General features: G+C 57.1%; 2 protein-coding genes across 2 annotated transcripts in view; both read right to left on the bottom strand.

The window, feature by feature from the left end:
- MUSTN1 (musculoskeletal, embryonic nuclear protein 1) overlaps positions 1-3,981 on the bottom strand; it is a 4,362-nt gene extending 381 nt beyond the window's left edge. Inside the window, exons 1-2 of the mRNA XM_044912801.1 lie at positions 3,969-3,981; positions 68-217 (exon numbers count right to left, since the gene is read on the bottom strand). Of these exons, the coding sequence (XP_044768736.1) occupies positions 68-217; positions 3,969-3,981 (163 nt within the window). The remainder of the gene's footprint in view (positions 1-67; positions 218-3,968) is intronic.
- Positions 2,987-17,046, bottom strand: part of LOC110584780 (store-operated calcium entry regulator STIMATE) — a 51,238-nt gene continuing 37,178 nt past the window's right edge. The window contains exons 4-8 of the mRNA XM_021694932.2: positions 14,587-14,708; positions 10,067-10,179; positions 8,669-8,746; positions 7,814-7,963; positions 2,987-6,045 (exon numbers count right to left, since the gene is read on the bottom strand). Of these exons, the coding sequence (XP_021550607.1) occupies positions 5,929-6,045; positions 7,814-7,963; positions 8,669-8,746; positions 10,067-10,179; positions 14,587-14,708 (580 nt within the window). The 3' untranslated portion in view covers positions 2,987-5,928. The remainder of the gene's footprint in view (positions 6,046-7,813; positions 7,964-8,668; positions 8,747-10,066; positions 10,180-14,586; positions 14,709-17,046) is intronic.

Genomic DNA, 17,046 nt, shown 5'->3' with positions numbered 1-17,046 from the left:
CCCCCCCCCCCCCCCCCGCTGACAGCCATCCATGCCCTCCACCCCCACTGCCCGGGAGGATACTCACCACACTCCCGCATGACCTGGTAGGTCTTGGACTTGATCTCCTGGTTCTTGGCTAGGTTCCCACGGGCCCCCTTCAGATCTTCCTCCTTCACCGGGGGGCACTTCTTCTTGATGGGCGCCTCCTGAGCACCAGCCTTGGAGAGCCCAGAGCCTCATCTTACAACCCCAGGCCTTGAGGCTGAAAGCCCCTTCCCACCTCTGTGCCTTGGCCCTGAGATCCCTCTTCACTGGTCACTGAGCTCAAGCCAATTGAAGGTGCCACTCCTCTTCCAGGAAGGCTTCCCAGTTGTACTCCACTCCCCACCCCCAAGTCTCTCTGTCCTTCTCCCACAGACTGGGAGCTCGGGGACTGTGGCCTCATACTGCCTGCCTGGCCAGACTCAGGCCTGGGCACAAAGGGCAAAGGGGAAAGGGACTGGTTTTGAGGTGGATTTCAAGGGGTGAATTCCACGACCTGCTCACTGGGTGGCAAGGGGTCCCTTAGAGCCTGCCTCTCTCTCTCCCCAACTGCCCGCATTTACCTTGTGTGTTTTGGGGGGGGGAATAGGGTAGTAGAATCAGATCCCCATGAAGTCAGTCTGAAGTGAGCACCCCCCCATGGAGCAGGCAGCACGGAGAGCCCTCCACTTGGCCTGCTCTTCTGTCTGTCCCTCCAGTATTAGGGATATTCAGGCTCCATGCTTATCCTGGCAGCCCCAGGCGCCCACGAGTCTGAGGCCTCACTCCTCCCTAAGCCCTGGGGACAGGTGCAGGGAATCCCTGGTCTCCAAGTCTGGGCTGGGCTCCTGGGGCAACAGGCTGCACCCCCTGCACAGAGATCTGTCCTGCTGGGGAGATGCCCAGGCAGAACTGTGTACCTACAGATCCAGCCTCATGAGTATGTACACACACACTCACACACAGTCACACACACACGGCTACAAACGAGTCATATAGTCAGCTTCCTTGCACACAAAAGCATACACAGAGACTCGAAGTATCCTACATGTCGTCTCTACCCTCCGGGCAAACCAGGGAATACCACCGAACCCAAGATAAATAGGGGTTTGTCGGCAAGCTGGGGCTGGGGGATGTCCTCCCTGGGCCGTGGCCGTTCAGGGGCTGCAGAGACTCCTGTTTACACCTGGAGTTCAGCTCAAGACACGACCGTCAGAGGACAGTGTCCAGGTTCCCATCCCCGCCCCTGCCCCTACACAGCCGGCGCCGGGCCCTCCTACCTGGGACATGGTGGGTCCCCTGCTCCTCTGACAGATGTGGAAACCGGTGGAAGAGATCAGAGCCGCGCCAGCCCTCTGGGGCTTATATAGTCCCCTTGCCTGTCCTGGCAAGCCACTCCCCTCCTCGACGGGTGTCCCGATGATGCAGGTCCACACGGCCTCTGGCTTCAGAGTTTATTCTTAGAGATGAGAGGGTCTGGCTGAACACTGCTGCCTGGGGGGCTGTGGCCTGGAGAAAGCCGGTGGCGGGGGAGGCCCTGTGCCCTTGGCAACAGCTGCTCTAGGCCGGCAGGGGGGGCCGGGCCTGGCGGCGAGCAATGGGAGTGTGGACGCCTGTGTGCAGCCTGAGCGCCACCCCCCCCCCCCCCCCGGACGGTCCATCCCCACGCAGTCCCCGGGGCGGGGCGGGGGTTCCGCACCAGGCGGAGCCCTTCCGAGCTTGTTTTTCCTTCTCTTCCCCCCGCTCCCTGGATTCCAGAGGCAAGAGACTTTCCATCCCTGCCCAGCAGGGCAGAAGCTTTCCGTGTCTGACACTCGGGAGCATGTGCTCATGGCGCGGCCCCCCACGGTTCACAGGGGAGCAGCTGTGGCCGAGGGAAGCCCGGGGAGCCACTCCGGCTCTTGGCTGTTGCCCCTGTCTTCTGTCTGGCTCCCGGGGCAAGTTCAGCAAAGGGACAAAGAGGCAGGGAGTAAAAGTGCCCAGGAAGGACCAGGAAGAACCCCGTTTTCTGGTAAGGGCACTGGTGAGTGCAGGCAGGGAAGCGCACAGAGCCTCTGACTGGATGAGGTCACCCAACGGTGACCCGCTCGAGGGCATTTAGGCTGCTGAAGAGGGTGGGTGACATCCAAGCCCGTTCCAGGCACTGAGCTGTGGGGCTCAGGGGAGACCCTCGCAGCGCATGGCAGGACTCTCCACTTGGGGTGAGTGTGGAGTGGATGGGGCCGGGGGCGTCAGCCACCCTGAGCTCCTTGTCAGTCTGTGATGGAGATTATTTTTATCTTTGGAGGCTCCAAGCAGACGGAACCCCACCAGGCACTGCCATTTGCTTATCCCGAATGCCACTCTACTGCTGTCATACCTCCAATCCCACCCCAAGCCCCAGCAGGCCGATGTGAGGGCTGCCAGGCTCCATCTGAAGCAAGCGCTGACATGAGGAATGCCTTCCAACGGCCAGGGCCACCCACGGGGCACGGAGGGCAAGCCCGGCTGGGAGGGGCGCTTCGGCACTGTCCCCACAGCTGGCCCTGCCCGGGAGGCACCTGCCTTCCAGCCCCGTGGCCTCAGGGACAAGGATGGGGGCTGTTCACTGCTCACACCTCCTCCCCCCAGCACCACTTGCTCCTCAGGGGGAGGTGGAGTACCTTTTCCTGGAGTAGGCAGGGAAGTGGAAAAGGCAAGAGTATGCTTAGTTTTTTCCTTTGGCAGATTCTGGCTCCTGGGTCTTCACCAGGTGATGCAGGTTCATTCACACTTGGTTTCCTGGGGAGAGTTGTTGTCGTTGTCTTCTTTTTTCTTTTTATAAAGATTATTTTATTTATTTGAGATAGGGAGAGCGAGAGCACGAGTAGAGGGAGAAGCAGGCTCCTCGCTGAGCAGGGAGTCTGACACGAGGCTCGATCATAGGACCCTGGAATCACGACCTGAGCGAAGGCAGCCGCTTAACTGACTGAACCACCCAGGTGCCCCTGGGGAGAACCCTCTAACTCGCTGGGGAAATTTTCTTGATCCCACTAAGCTGTTTCAGCTCTAAAGAACACACAACCAACAACCACATGTGATGGTTTCTTTTTTTAAAAAAAAAAAACTGTATTAAGATGTGAAACTTTATTGTAAACCATTTTACAATGTAAGTACATCGTCTTCCCTTTCATTTCAAAAATGTGTTTCTGTGAATCTTACCACCACTGATGAAACACCCCCACCGGAAGGGCAGTGGAAATAGGCCATGGTTTGCTCAGACAGTTCTGAGTTCTAATAAACATCATGAAAAGAGAGATCAAATGAGACCCACCCACCCACTGGGCCAGGAGCTCAAGGTGCTGACGGCCGTTGGGACTGGAAGTCCCTCACCGAGAGCAAAGCCCTTCAGAGCTGCCAGTGTTTCACAGGGTAAAACAGAGAGCTCTCCACTCCTGGTCGGAAGTGTGTGCAACTTCTAAAAGCCAGCCCTGCACCCTATAAGGTGGCTGCTTTGGCCAATGAGAAGTCCCCAGAACCTTCTATGTTGGCTTGGCTGCAGAAAGGCCAGTGAGTTGTTTTCTGGACGGCACAGTGGGCTCCTGGGCGCCTTCCGATGGGGACTCTGGGCTGCAGGCTACAGGACTAGATTGCCTAGGATTTGAGCCTTTACAGGTTTTCCCTTTAAAGGCATGACAGTCAACAGTCGCCTAGGACTCTCTGTTGCCAGGAAGGGGCATGAGTTAAAGCTTGAGGCAGGAGGCCACCAGCGTGCCTGAGGGTTAACTGATGGGCCACAGGCCTTTACCTCGAAGGTCTTCTGAGCAGACCAAGAAGCCACTGCCGCCTGAGATCTCACCAACATCCCCCCCTTGCCACTGTCAACACCCCACTGACAGCAAACAGAAATAAGGCTAACAATGATTCCTTCCATTCAGACATGAGAGTTCTACCTCATCAGGTTATTCCCATTAGGTACAAGAAACTTGTTCATGACCCTGACTTACAAGCTTCCATCATGGGTGCCCTGGCCAAGGTCCACATCTGCACAGATCAGATGGATAGCACACAATATCCAGTTGGTGTCCCATGGTTTCTCAAGCACTGTGACACTTGCCATAGGGCCGGGTAAAGAGCTGTACCTTGTAAGGCACCTCGGGGCAGGTGGTAAGGAGACTCATCCCAGAGAGGGAGGACAGCTCAGGAGAAGGTTCTGACCATGGCCCTCTGCATCTGGTCTCTTGGGACAATGCACCACAGAAAAACCCCCAGTGACTGCAGGAAACACTCCAGGGAATACAAACTCTGTGTGTGTGTGTGTGTGTGTGTACATGCACGCGCACGCACACACACACACACACAGGAAGGGAAGGGAAGGGAAGGGAAGGCCAAGCCTGCGAGGCCACGCTCTCCAGGCCCACACACCACAAGGCTCTCTGCGATTAGACACCCATCCCCTGGTCAGCTGGCTCTATGACCGTGGCTCAGAGACTACAGCCCTTATTGAAATTCAGGATACAAGGAAAAACCACCCCTCACTAGCCACCACTTTGCTCCCCAAACACGACAAAACACGGGCTGCCCCACTGTGCTGCTCCCACAGCAGGGCGAGTGCTCAGGCCAACCCACTCCACTGTGGTCAGCAGACTCCCAAAGCTACAGGGGCCTGGGGCCCTACTGAGGAGTGAGGGCCACTCCCCGGGGAGGGGACCCGGGCTTCGAAGCACCTCCCCTGCCCGTGCATGCAGACAGCCAGCTCTCGCACCTCGACCCGCCCCGTCTCCGGCTGCCCTGCTGCTTTGAGGCCGTGAAAAACAGGATGGTCGGGTTGGGCAGGCGCTCCACAGACTGTTGTGCAAAACAGGGGGACAACACCAAGACAACAAACAGATGGCGGCCCGAGAGGAATTCCTGGGGCTGGTCCAGCAGCTGGTTCCAAAGGCTCCACCTTGCACTGGAGGCAGGGAACACAGGGCTGGCTTCTATGGTCTCAGCTGCTCTAGACACAGACCTCTAGGCTCTGCTCTTGGCCACGTTTAACTAAGACCTCTAAACTGGCAGCAGAAAGCCAAGTGGCTGGACCCATGTGCCCCCGGCCTCAGACTGGCCTTCAGACCAGCTGCCTCCCCGCTCAGGCCCGGCCTTTACAGAGCCACTGGGTTCGTCCCTTTCAGACAAGGGCTCCTCTCCCTTCCTGCCGGGACCATTCACCTCATCTCATCGCAGATTACCTAAAAATATCCTGAATACAAAAACTCCCAACTTCTTCTTCCCGCCAGTTCACATCCCACGAAAGGCAGACAAACCCATTTCTTTGGGGATTAAAAAGAGTTTTTAAATACAATAGTATGAAAATATAACTTAAAAATATAAAAGTCAACAGCATACGGAAGACTTAAAAATCTATGTTTTGCTCATTAGTCCCATAGGAAATAAACACATACTCAAAAAACATTAACACTGTGACAGCTCATAAAACCGGCTTTAGAAATCAGTAGTTACAAAGCCATTTGGAGTAAGAAAGCATTGCAGTTCCAACTTGGTCAATGAGTGACTTTTAGCCCAAAACGTGTTACGTCCTCACACTCCCAGAGCCTTGGGGAAAGGCTCTACCCAGTCTGTGTGCGCGTCAGTTTTCCTCCTCAAGGCCACCCAGCCAGACACAGGACGGGGCTTCGGGGTCCCTCGCAACATCGTTTGGGACAATGACAGACACACAAAATGCCTTGCTTGCATATTTGGTCAGTGTTTGTAGTGCAACTGAGTGGGGACCTCCGGCTGCCTGGAGCCCCTCGGCGCTGGCCCGGCCTCCCTCTGGCAAGTGACAGCAGTCTGGGAGCGGGCGGAGACAGCGAGAGGACTGGAGGTAGAAGAGGAGGGGCAGAGAGGAGGGAAGGAAGGGCACTGCGGAGCGACCGCCTGCTGACCTGGCGGGGCCCCCACACCTGACCCCAGCACAGGAGCGCGTCAGACAGGCAGCCCGAAGCGGTGCTTCTTTTTCTTCGCAGGCTTCAGGGGGGTCAGTCGGCGCAGGTCCTCCTCCACGTCAGACTCCTCCATCTCGTCGTCGGCGGAGATCAGGATCTGGGGCGGTGGAGAGGCATGGCCTGAGTCACCACCGGCTGGGCCTTCTTCCTCTGCCCTCCCTGCACCCTGGCACCGGGGTGCTAACCCGTCTAGAAGGCCCCGAGACCAGCGCAGACGTCACTTACTCCCGGTGTATTCACGGGCTCCCGAAGCCAGCGCCGAGCGGACAAGGCCGCCCCTCGCTTCTGCAGCCAACCTCCAGCTGGGACGGAACCCCAGTCAGAGCAAACTCGCCAAGGACCCCCACCCTAAGGTCATCCTGGCAAAGAAGCCCAATCTGGACACAGGCCGTCCCAGGTCCTGGAAGGTGCCCTACAGACAGCAGAAGCAAACTGAAAAGTCCCCTCAAAAGGAAAAGAGAACCTCTGTGGAGCACACACGAGGTAGACCGCGCTCAGTGCACTGAACCCACTCTGCAGCTTGTGCAGACGAGCCCTGCACGCTCCTGAGCGTCTGGAATGACCCTGCCGTGGAGCAAGGGCATCCAGGCAAACAGTCCCTTCCTGCCCACCTGCCATGCTGCCTGCTGGCTCCTCAGGCCTCTCGGCACCGGGGAAGCACAGGGACGGTGCACCCTGAGCTCATTCTTCCCGGGGCAGGACAGCTGCGTCGCCTCTCCCTGGACCACTTCCCTTGGGGGGTTCCCTGAGTAGACCTTCTCTCTGGCTCCCTACTGCCCGTCCAGACATGCCCCCATCACCAAGCACCTTGCCCGTCTGGCTGAGACCTTCGCCTGCACCTCATTCCAGGTCATTCCATCCTACCCTATGGGACACACGCTGCTCTGGCCACAAGGGGTTTCGTGTGACCCAGAGGCCACCCCGCGTGACCACGACTGCTCCTGAGTGGTTGCTTCTGCCTGTGGTGCTGCTTGTCATTCATCTAACGTTCGTCAGGCTCTTACGACAGGACAGGCCCCATGCCAGACCCTAGGGACACCTGGAGAAAATACGGGCTTACCCTCTGCCCTACTCTTCTAGCCAGCTTCCAAAACTCCCTCCAGGATGCCCCCAGGAGTTAAACAGACCGTCCCAGGGTGCTCACAGGGCTTTGGGAACGCCTCAGTGTCAGAAGGATCACACCGTCTTAGAAGGAGCTCTTCAGACGCTCACCTTCACCTCATGCAGCCTGAAGGTCTCTTGGGGAAGACACTTCCACAGCCTTACCCTCACTGCAGAGCTGGGCACACTGAGAAAGCTGACGAGGCCTCTCAGGGGGCAGCCCTCACCCTGTAGCATGGAGGGGTGCAGGCTGCCCAGAAGCATCACTTTGCCTCTATGCTCCTATCTGTGACCACCAGTCGCCCCGAAGTCCAAACCTTTAAACCTAGGAAACCTGACAGTGAGGGGAGGGGAGGTTTCCCAGAAGGTCTGGCTACCCCTATGTTTTAGAAGTTTCTAGTGGGCTTGGCCAACACCTCTGCTGCTCTGCAGTGGTGAGCAGGGAATGCAACACCTTAATGCTTAAAGGTCTGCGATCAGGCCCAGGACAGTCCTTGCCAGCTTCCCTGGAACAAGGCAGCCCCTCCCTTCCCTGTCTTCCTCCACTGGCGGAGGTCCGGACTGTCGGAGGCGAGCTCCTGCCACCCCATCGGGTGCTCCACCTCCCTGCCGTGGGAAGGCCAGGGGCCGCAGGAATGGGTCCTTGCTGGATGGAGGCTGCCAGCCTCTTCTTCCTCCCCCCCGGCCAGTGCTGGGAAGACCAGATGCAAACAGAGGCCAGGGACCTCCTTGGGACGGGGCGCGGCATGAGGGCTCGGCCCTACCTCAGACTCTGACTCCTCGTGGGATGCAGCCCTTCGGTAGCGGACCTTGCTCCCGTTCCTCGAGTCCTGGTTGGCTCCCCTTTCTTCTAGTTTAGCTTTCGTCCTCCCCTTTCTCATGAGGAAATTGTCCACTACCCAAAACATCAAAGCCTGTGGGGAGGAAACGTGCATGTTACTCTGGGATAAGCCATCTGTCAAAGCACAGCAGAGCCCATTGCCATCCTTCCCACCCGCTCCAGATTACAGCGTCCAGAACAAGGGGAAGAAAAGCCTCCTCCAGTCCCCCAGCTCTCTCACAAGCGTACAAAGAGATTCCCACCCTCCATGTCCTTTGCTTCTGCTTTCTTATCAGACAGCCAGCAAGAAAATCCTGGCCCTCTTCACCCTGAGTGCTGGTAACTGATGGGGACTAGCTGCTGGCAAGGTTTCTGGGCTGAGAGGCTGGCCCGCCCACTCTGCCACGACTGTCAGCCCCAGGCAACTTTATTGTTCCTTCTATTTCCTAACTTCTAGCCAGTGTGCTCATGAGTTTCTCTTGGAGCTGTGGGGTCAGGGATAAGACAGGGGTGAATTTCTAATATCCCGATCTAGAAGTTGCTCATTGTGCAAGTGGAGGGCCTCCTGGGCAGGAGGTCCCCTGGCAGGGAGGGCAAGACAAAGTTCCCAGGACCCTCCCTCTTGCACAGGGAGCCTGGATCAGGGATCTGACTGCTGAGGAAGCAATGCTGCCATTTCCAGGTCTGGGGTGGTGAGGGGCCTGGAGGCTGTAAGGGCTTTGTCTGTCAGACTCAGAACTGTGAACAGGACACTGGAAGGCAGAGAGCACATGGGGGTAAAATGCAACATGGCACTGACATTGACAAAGAAGGGGACGATCAGCATGACGATGGCCAGTTTCAGGTCTGGGTTTTCAATGGGATTCAATAGGGCCACCTGTAAAGAGAAGCAGACTCTGTGAGGTAGGGAGAGACCACAGAGAAGGCGCCTGGGGAAAGGGGGGGTAACAGCACACATCACCCATGGGGCCCTGAGAAGGGTGGCTTAGCTTAGATGACACTCCCTCAGAACCCTGATGGGAACAGTGCCTCACGCCCAGGGCTGCACGGTCTGTCCCTAGGTGTGACTGCTAATAAGGGACAGACCCCTCGGAGAGCACTTGGAGCAGTTAGGGCTTTAGCAGCTTTCCCAGTGCTGTGGACTTGGGAAACATAGTGGGCTTACAACCACCGAGCAGAGTAGGGCCCACACACCAGGAGGCACGGAGGGTGGGGGTGGTGGGGCTTCGGGGAGCTGGAGGGAATGAGGTCGGTGGATGCTCATTACAGACACTAGCAATGAGACGCCAGGCCACTTCCTAACAGAAATCCTGCACCCCAGCCACCTCCTGAAGGACAACAGCTCTGAAAAGCCTTGGTTTATTTTCTTGAAAAATAAAACTCCGACACAAATAAAACCAAAAGAGGGGTGCCTGGGTGGCTTAGATGGTTAAGTGTCTGCCTTTGGCTCAGGTCATGATCTCAGGGTTCTGGGATCAAGCCCCCTCCTCCGGCTCCCTGCTCAGCAAGGAGTCTGCTTGTCCCTCTCCCTCTGCCCCTCCCCCCTCTTGTGCTCGTGTTCTCTCTCAAATAAATCAATAAAAATCTTAAAAAAAAAAAAAAAAAAACAACCACCACCAAAGGAAGGCCAAGTTCTGAGCTATTCGAAGGCTCTTTGGCTGGTTTCATGTGGCCACGTGGGGGAACTGGGCAGTAGAGGCTTATCTACACAGCACTGGGGCCAGAGGGCAGGGCCGAGGGACCCCTGGGAACAGCGTGTGGCCAGCGGGACCAGGTACCTCTTATGGCACCCAAAGCCTTGATTAAACCACTGGCCAAGAGAGGTGGGTGAGGATGCAAATGGAGCGAACACCCTCCTGACAGTTACAGGCGGGAGGCCTAAAGACCGTGTCAGCCAGGAAGCAGCCCGAGGGCAGACTCATCTCCACTGGCTTTACGCGTCTCAAAGCTTAATGCAGGGCAGACATTTGCACGATTCAAATAGACGGATGCTAAGTGAAAAAACAACTAACTGCTCCCGAAAGGCTGCCACAGCACACAGAATCCAGACCGCATTCGTGGAGGTGGGAAAAAAAAAAAGGGAAAACAAAGAACACATTTGGTTTTCCAATAAGGTTGGGGCATGTGGGTGGTAGGGGACAAGTCCCGTCTTGCTTGGCATCCCAAGGAGCTCCTAAAGAAGGGACAAGAGGCAAACCTTTTTCCATTGAAGTATGAGGAGGACGATGAAGACGACAGACTTTTCAAAAATCATGATCACGATGTAAAGAGCACACTGCCCAACCCAGGCTCCGCACTGCAGAGGGTCTCCTGCAGGGACAGTGGGTTCGCAGTCACGCGGGGCCCAGACGCCAGGATCTGAGCCCATGTCCCACCCATGCCCACAGCTCCCGGGAGCCCCCACCAGAACCCTGGCTCTAAAGCCACTTCATGAGCCCCCAAAGCACCAAGAATCACTTCAGCCTGACCAGACACATGGGGGTGTTTTAGACAAAATCACAGAATTCCTAATTTGGAGATACCAGAGTGGCATTTCTTTCAAGAGATTCTAGGATATAATTAAGGAGACTAAAGTTAGTAAGTGCTCACTGCTGGAGCTCAGAGAGCTGGCTCTTTCTGTCCCCCGGCAGAGCTGTGTGAAGCAAGATTGCTATTATTATCCGTTGTTGATTTTTCCAGTGACTGTGGCGCTATCCATCCTTTCTTCCATCCATGGGCTACCTGACCGTGTGTGACTATGAAGGCAGCAAACCTCCTCTCTGCCGGTCTGCTGCCCCGAGCCACCCTCCCCAGCTGCTCCTGCTGCCCTCAGCCCTGAAAGTGGAATTCGTACTGGAAGAATCTCTCTACGGGGTAGCCCAAAACAGCTGTGCTGGGAACAGGGAAGGAAAAGCAGGCAGAGAGGCAGGAGGGAGGGGCTGTGCCTTGGGGCCGTGACAAAGGTCCATCTGTGACCCCATCAGTCACTGTGCTTGAGAAATAGAGAAATGCAACAGTCCACGCTGGGGCACATGCAGGCCCTGGAGGGCCTCCAGAATGTTTCAAAAAGGACTAGAGGAAGGCTGGAGGACTAGCCCCAGGGACGGATCTGTATCCTTGGGGACAGGCAGAACCCATGGGATGGGCCCCTGGGGAGGTACACATGCCAAGTGGAGACCTAGGGAAGAGCTGGGGGGGGGGGGGGGGGGGGGAAGCCACCGGGGCTGGCTCTGGAGGCTCTGCTGGAGTTGCCTGAGCATCGCTGGCCAGAAGAGGGGGTGGAGGGCAGCATTTCAGGGGAGCCAAAGGCCCCCCCATCTGGGCTGTGAGGCGAGAACCTGGCCCATAGCGAGGCTTCTGGGTTCTCGTGCGACGCTAGGTCTCCGTGGCCATGGCCGCGCAGGCACGGATGCCAGAGCAGGCCCAGCCGAGCCAGAGCCTGCCAACGGGGCGCGGTGCAAGCGCAAGCGAAGGCCTTCATGCAGCGGTAAGGACACACCACCAGCCGTTCCTCTTCTGGAAAACCTCGGGAGCAGGGCGCAGAAAGCATGCAGAGAGCCATCAGGGCTGCTTCTGAGCTCGTCCTACTTTCACTTCTGGGATTAGACACATCTGAGCCAAAAAACCACCTTCAGAAGCACAATCTCTCCAGCTAGATTTTTAATGGACCACTGGAATCCCTTCAGTCAACTGCGTGACCTTACTGAAAAAAGTTCTCAGAAATAACGGATCAAAATATTTCTTAAAAATCATAAAGATCGGAGATAGACAGAAGGCACTAGTAGGAAACATCTCCGAATGTGGACCGGCGTGTTTGAAGTCAGCAGACCAAGGGGCCACACTTCATGTCAAAAGAAAACTTGCTCGCTCCATGTGCTCGCTCCGTCTGCCTGTAAGCTTGGCAGTGACCGACAGAGGGGGACAGGCTTTCCGCCCCTCCCCCACCCCCGGACGCTGAATTGCCCCCACACTGCTGAGTGTCAGCACCACAGCTTGGCCATGGCCGCAGCTTCTTTCATTTATATGCTTTAATAAGACAGCTAAAAAACATGATGAAAAAAGAAGAAAAGTCCCCTGTAAACGCGTTCCCACCCTCCCTTCCTCCTCTGCATCTGGACCACCGACAGCCCCAGCTGGAATGAGCGTGTGTGCCGGTCGGCTTTTCAGGTTTGTTTCCTTGGAGAGCCTCTCAGACGTTCCCCACTGTCTCACTGTTCACGGACACACGCGCCAGGCATTCTCGACGTGTCCTGCTTCTTACCACACTGGACAACCTCAGGCAGATGGGTGTTTTGTGTTTGTTGAATAACTTCCTCAGGAGAGATCACAGGGATAGGGAACAAATGGACGGAACACGTCTGTCTCCCAAGGCTTCAGGAAGGGAGCGTTAGGACAGGGGCAGGCAGCGAAGCCCACAGACCACTGGCGCCCATGGGACACAGACCTGCTTTCAGGGCTTCCCCTGGGGGAAAAGCTGCCTGGTCATCAAACCGCAAGCACAGTTATCACCTGGATCTTGTCTCGCCCCTCAGGGCTGTGTGGCTTATTCCCCAAGTCCCATGTGCTTGTTGGCAAGTTTATCCTCTCCTCTAAGGACAAAGGAAGCACCTAGAAAACAAGCCCCTCTCCTTCACTTAGCTGAGAAGAGAGCTTTGGGGCCTACCTGGAAATATTGCCTCAAGAAGATGGGCCAGTTAACAGGTGTGGTAGGTGGAATAATGGCCCCAGAGACATCCACATCCTAGTCCCAGGAACCTGTGAATATGTTAGGTAACGTGGCCCAGGGGAAGTACGGCTGCCAACCAGCCGCCTCTAAGCTAGGGACAGTAACCTGCAGTATCCACGTGGGCCCAGTGTACTCACAAGGGCACTGGAGGAGGTGCTAGAAGGTCAGCATGATACCATGTGAGAGGAGCCTGACTGGCTGCTGGCCCCTCAGGGGAGAGAGGGGCCACAAGCAGGGAGGGCAATCAGCCTGTAGGAGCGGGAGACGGCAAGGACATGGATGCCCCCCCAGAGGCTCCAGAAGGAACCACTCCTGCTGACACCTTGACTGTAGCCAGTGAGACCCATGTGGGACGTCTGAACTACACAGCTATAAGGTAAGAAACCTGTCGTTTGAAGCCACCAATTTTGTGGAAATTTGTTACAGCAGCGACAGGACACAAGAACACAGATAGAAACAGAAATCGGTAAAAGAGGATGTGCGCCGTCCTCCCTCAGCCCGGGGAGGGAGGACTCAGGATGCTCATCTGGAGACGCCCTGGTTTGAAGACTCTGGGAAGACGAGGGTGGGAAGGGGGCCACCGAGTGGCACGCGACTGGCTGTGGGGGGCTGTCCCGCAGCGCCGGTCACTACAGCCGAGCCGAGGGCGCTGCCTTCCAGGACGATCTCACTGCCCTCGGAGGTAGTGGCAGAAGCCACGCCCGCCCCCAGCTGCGCGTCACTCAACCCGTCTGGGTACCTATGTGTGTCCGCCAAGCGGAGGGGTCATGACTCGGGGCTTCTCAGAAGCCTTCCCTCAAGCCACGGGAGCGTACACCGTGTGCTGGATGCTATCTGAAGTCCGTGACTCATCAGGCATCAAGTAACGGGGCTAAGAAAAGCCCTCCCCTGAGTTCATCTCCCCTCAACGGAGACAAACAATTGCTTAAGGTTTTTGAACTACCCAGGCGCTCACAGAGCCGGCTCCACGGATCGGCTCCCCTTCTACACGTTAGTGCCTTGTGAGTCTTCAGTCATCGAGGAGGGAGCAGCCCTGAGGCCCAGAGCCATGAACTCTGTGGAAGGTGTGACCAGGAAAGGAGAGTGGAGATCCAGAATTCCTTCCCTCTTGTCCTGTGTGTCCCTAGGTAGCTGCGGCCCCGCTGGTGCTGTTCCCACTGAGACCAGGAGCTCCTGCTCCCAGACAGCAGGGGCCAGGCGTGAAGGAGGGGGGGAGACCTGCTGTTGCCCCTTAACCCTGGTGTGGCAAGGCCTGAGGAAGGCGCTCTTCCCGAAGCCTTGTGGAGGCCACAGCCAGCTGCTTCCCTGGGCATACAAAGTGAAGGGCCAATTCGTTTGTGCTCGCAGAGTGGGAGGGCAGCTTCCTAACCAGGCCCTTGTCCTGGAGGTCTGAGGAGAGGGGAGGGGGTCTAAGATGAGCCAGCAGTCACAGGTCACCTGTTTTAAGGCGAGTGAGGATGGTTCCTGGTGACTGCACGTGCCCGATGCTGGTGGGGAGCCAGCCTCCAGTCAGGAGACAGTAAGGCGACTTGGCCCTGGGGTGGGGGATGGAGAGCCCCTGTAGCGAGACGGCCCGATGACAGGACAAGCACAGACACGCAGCAGAAGAGGGCCACCTCCCTACCGACCTCCTCCCAAACTGAGAGCCGTCCCCATTTCTCTAACGAGGGGGGCAGGTCGTGTGGGCTCGGTGAGAAGCCTGGCAGAGCGGGGTAGCCTTACAGCCTGCAGGGGGCGCCGCCGGTGCCCTCCAGCGGACCTCCCTGTGTCTCAGGTCTCTCGGCTCCTGCCATCAAGTGGCAGTGGTGTGCACACCTTCACGCCTCAGATCAGTGGCTCTGACACTAGCAGGGACATGGTGTTCAGGCCCCAGAACCAGCCCCACCACCACACAGAGGAGGCAGAAACCAGCTCCTGAACCTTCAAATCCACTGGCCTGGAGAGCTGACCGGGGCAAGGAGCAGAGTGCCCCTCCCCCGCAAGACCCCCATCCAATGTCGGCGCTACATTACCATATTCGCCAAATCGCAGGGACTCCCACTGCTGCCACTCCACCAAGACGCTGACGGCGCGCACCCCCACGTAGATGAGCAGCATGCCCACGGTGGCGTCCAGGAGGAAGTTGATGAGGTACCTGGGAGAGCAGCACACAGCAGCGCCGTCAGGAAGCACCAGCCGGGCAGCAAGGGCCCCTGAGCCCGGCCCTGTGTGCTTACCAGGGCCACCTTCAAGCCGGATGACCCAGCACTTCGGCCTGTTCTGGGGGGCCCGTGCAAGAGGCTGCGGGGCTCACTCCCAGGACGCATGATAGCGTGCTGACACTCATCGGGTCAAAGAACTTGAGGGAGGAGTGGACAAGGGACAAAGAAACTTGAAAGACCTCCAACACTCCCACCAAATGAAGACCTGACACAAGACACAGTGCCTGGAAGCAGCAAGGACGTCAAGAGGGAAACAGAACTGAATTCATTAAAAGAAATCTGCTCCATGACGCTGTTCACACCCTCAGCCCCAATACTGTTCCAGGGCAGCTCAGGACACGGCTTCTGGGGTTTCTTAGACCAAAGAGGGCAGGGCCACGGGGCTCTCGCTCATCCCTGTGTTTCAGAGCCTGCCATGGAGGCAAGCGTATTTCTAGAGAGAGCTTTACTCCCATGGAAAAGGCAGGATGATGGAAGGAGAGAGGGGTCAGCAGAGCTCTCCCACCTCAATCCTGTGTTCTCATAAGGTCTGTTTCATGTGTCTGACACACACCTCCTCCCTCACCAAGGAGAGGCCCTCCCTCGAGCGCCCTGTCCCTGGATCTTGCCGGACACCCTGGTCACACGCGCCAGTGCTCCAGACCAAGTAGGAGACAGGCCGTCACTGGGTCAGGTACCGGCCCCCAGGGACGCCAAGTGGCTCAGAAAGCCCTCAAAATACTTTCAGATGCCACAGACCAACTGCGGTGCTTTCCAGCTGCCGAGGCCGGAGACATTTCATGCAGACTCGCAGCCCCCACCTAAAGACCGAGGCTCTGGTGCCAGGCACACACTGACACGGGAGGGAGCACGTCCTGCTTGGCAGGTGCTCACGGCCCCATGGTGCCCTGGCGGGGCCAGGAAACCAGAAGGGCGGACAGCGGGGTCTCCCGCCTGCCCTTCCTCCTTAACATCACAAGGGGTCACTCTCAGACCAGAGACCGAGGCAGAGCAGCCGTCCAAGGCAATGTCTGCAAGTTCTCAGCTGGCCCTCGCCTAAGCTGCTCTCAGACACGTACATCTAATTGGTTTCAAGTGGTTCTCACAGCTGAGGCTCGCCCTGGAAGCCACAAGAACACCTGACAGACACACGTCAGTTCATTCATCCCCTCACCAAATATTTATGCCGACTGTGCGCCAGGCCCTGGGGCTAAAGACGGAAAGCTCTCTACACTCTACCCAACACAGATGAGGCCGGCGGATTGGCCGGCTTCAGATCCCAGCTCCATCACCATGAAGCCGTGTGAATTTAAGTTCCCTCCTCTCTCTGTGCCTCGGTTCCCCAAGCTGTAAAATGACGCTAACCAAATTATAGGGCTAAACTGTAGGGCTGTTATCAGGATCAAATGAGTCAGTACGTGTGAACAACGCCTACACATAGTAGGCACTATACAAATGTGTGGTTTGAATCATGGCCCCTCAGAGTCACAGAACCCTGGATGTCACAGAAGCTTAACTCCCTCCCAAAGCTGTCGGGACGGAACAAGGAGCAGAGCCCCCAGCCCAGGGGACCCCTGCAGCCACAGGGGGCAGCTCTTCCCCTCTGTAAGTTTCTCCTCTCCCAGAGCTGAAGCTGGCTTCCCTTCGGGTCTGCAGATTCCCAAGATGCCTCCAGGCCAGCCCAGCCCAGCCCATCCCCCACCTGTAAAAAGTCACAGGGCAAAGCCAGGACAGCAGGACCTGGAAGAGATGGCAGGGCCCGGGCGCCCTCCACTCCCCAAGCACCACCTGCTCTCCTACCCACTGCTGGGGCTCTCACACCTTTCCTAACTTTTAACAACAACATCCTCCAGCTGAACTGTTAACTCCCTCACCAAGACGTGAGCCTATGGTTTCCAGTGGTGCTTATACTCAACAACTCCTGAAACCTTCACAGGAATCCTGGGCATGCGGCGGGACACACAGGACAGGAGAGCAAAGTGGGGCTCAGTCTGGCCTCTCAGCCAAGTGCCTTCACCATACCAAGCTCCACCTTGGGCCCTTTCTCCTCCAGGCTGAGCACTCGAGATCTGTCAACAGCCCCTTCTCCATCCTCGCTGTGATTCAGTTTGCCAACGTCCTTCTTAAAGCTGTATCGTCTTCTTTTTGCAGCCGGGCAACGGAGGTGCTGCAGGGGAGAGCCACACGGCCGAGGCTGCACCAGGAGTGAGGTTAGTGCGTCCGGCACCAGCCTGCCTCTTAGTCTATCCCGGTCAACAAGACGGACATCTATCCCGGACATCAAGGCGAATT

Source organism: Neomonachus schauinslandi, chromosome 1 (genome assembly GCF_002201575.2).
Source record: "Neomonachus schauinslandi chromosome 1, ASM220157v2, whole genome shotgun sequence".
In the NCBI taxonomy this organism is placed as follows: Eukaryota; Metazoa; Chordata; class Mammalia; order Carnivora; family Phocidae; genus Neomonachus; species Neomonachus schauinslandi.
This window is presented reverse-complemented; position numbering and strand designations above follow the sequence as displayed.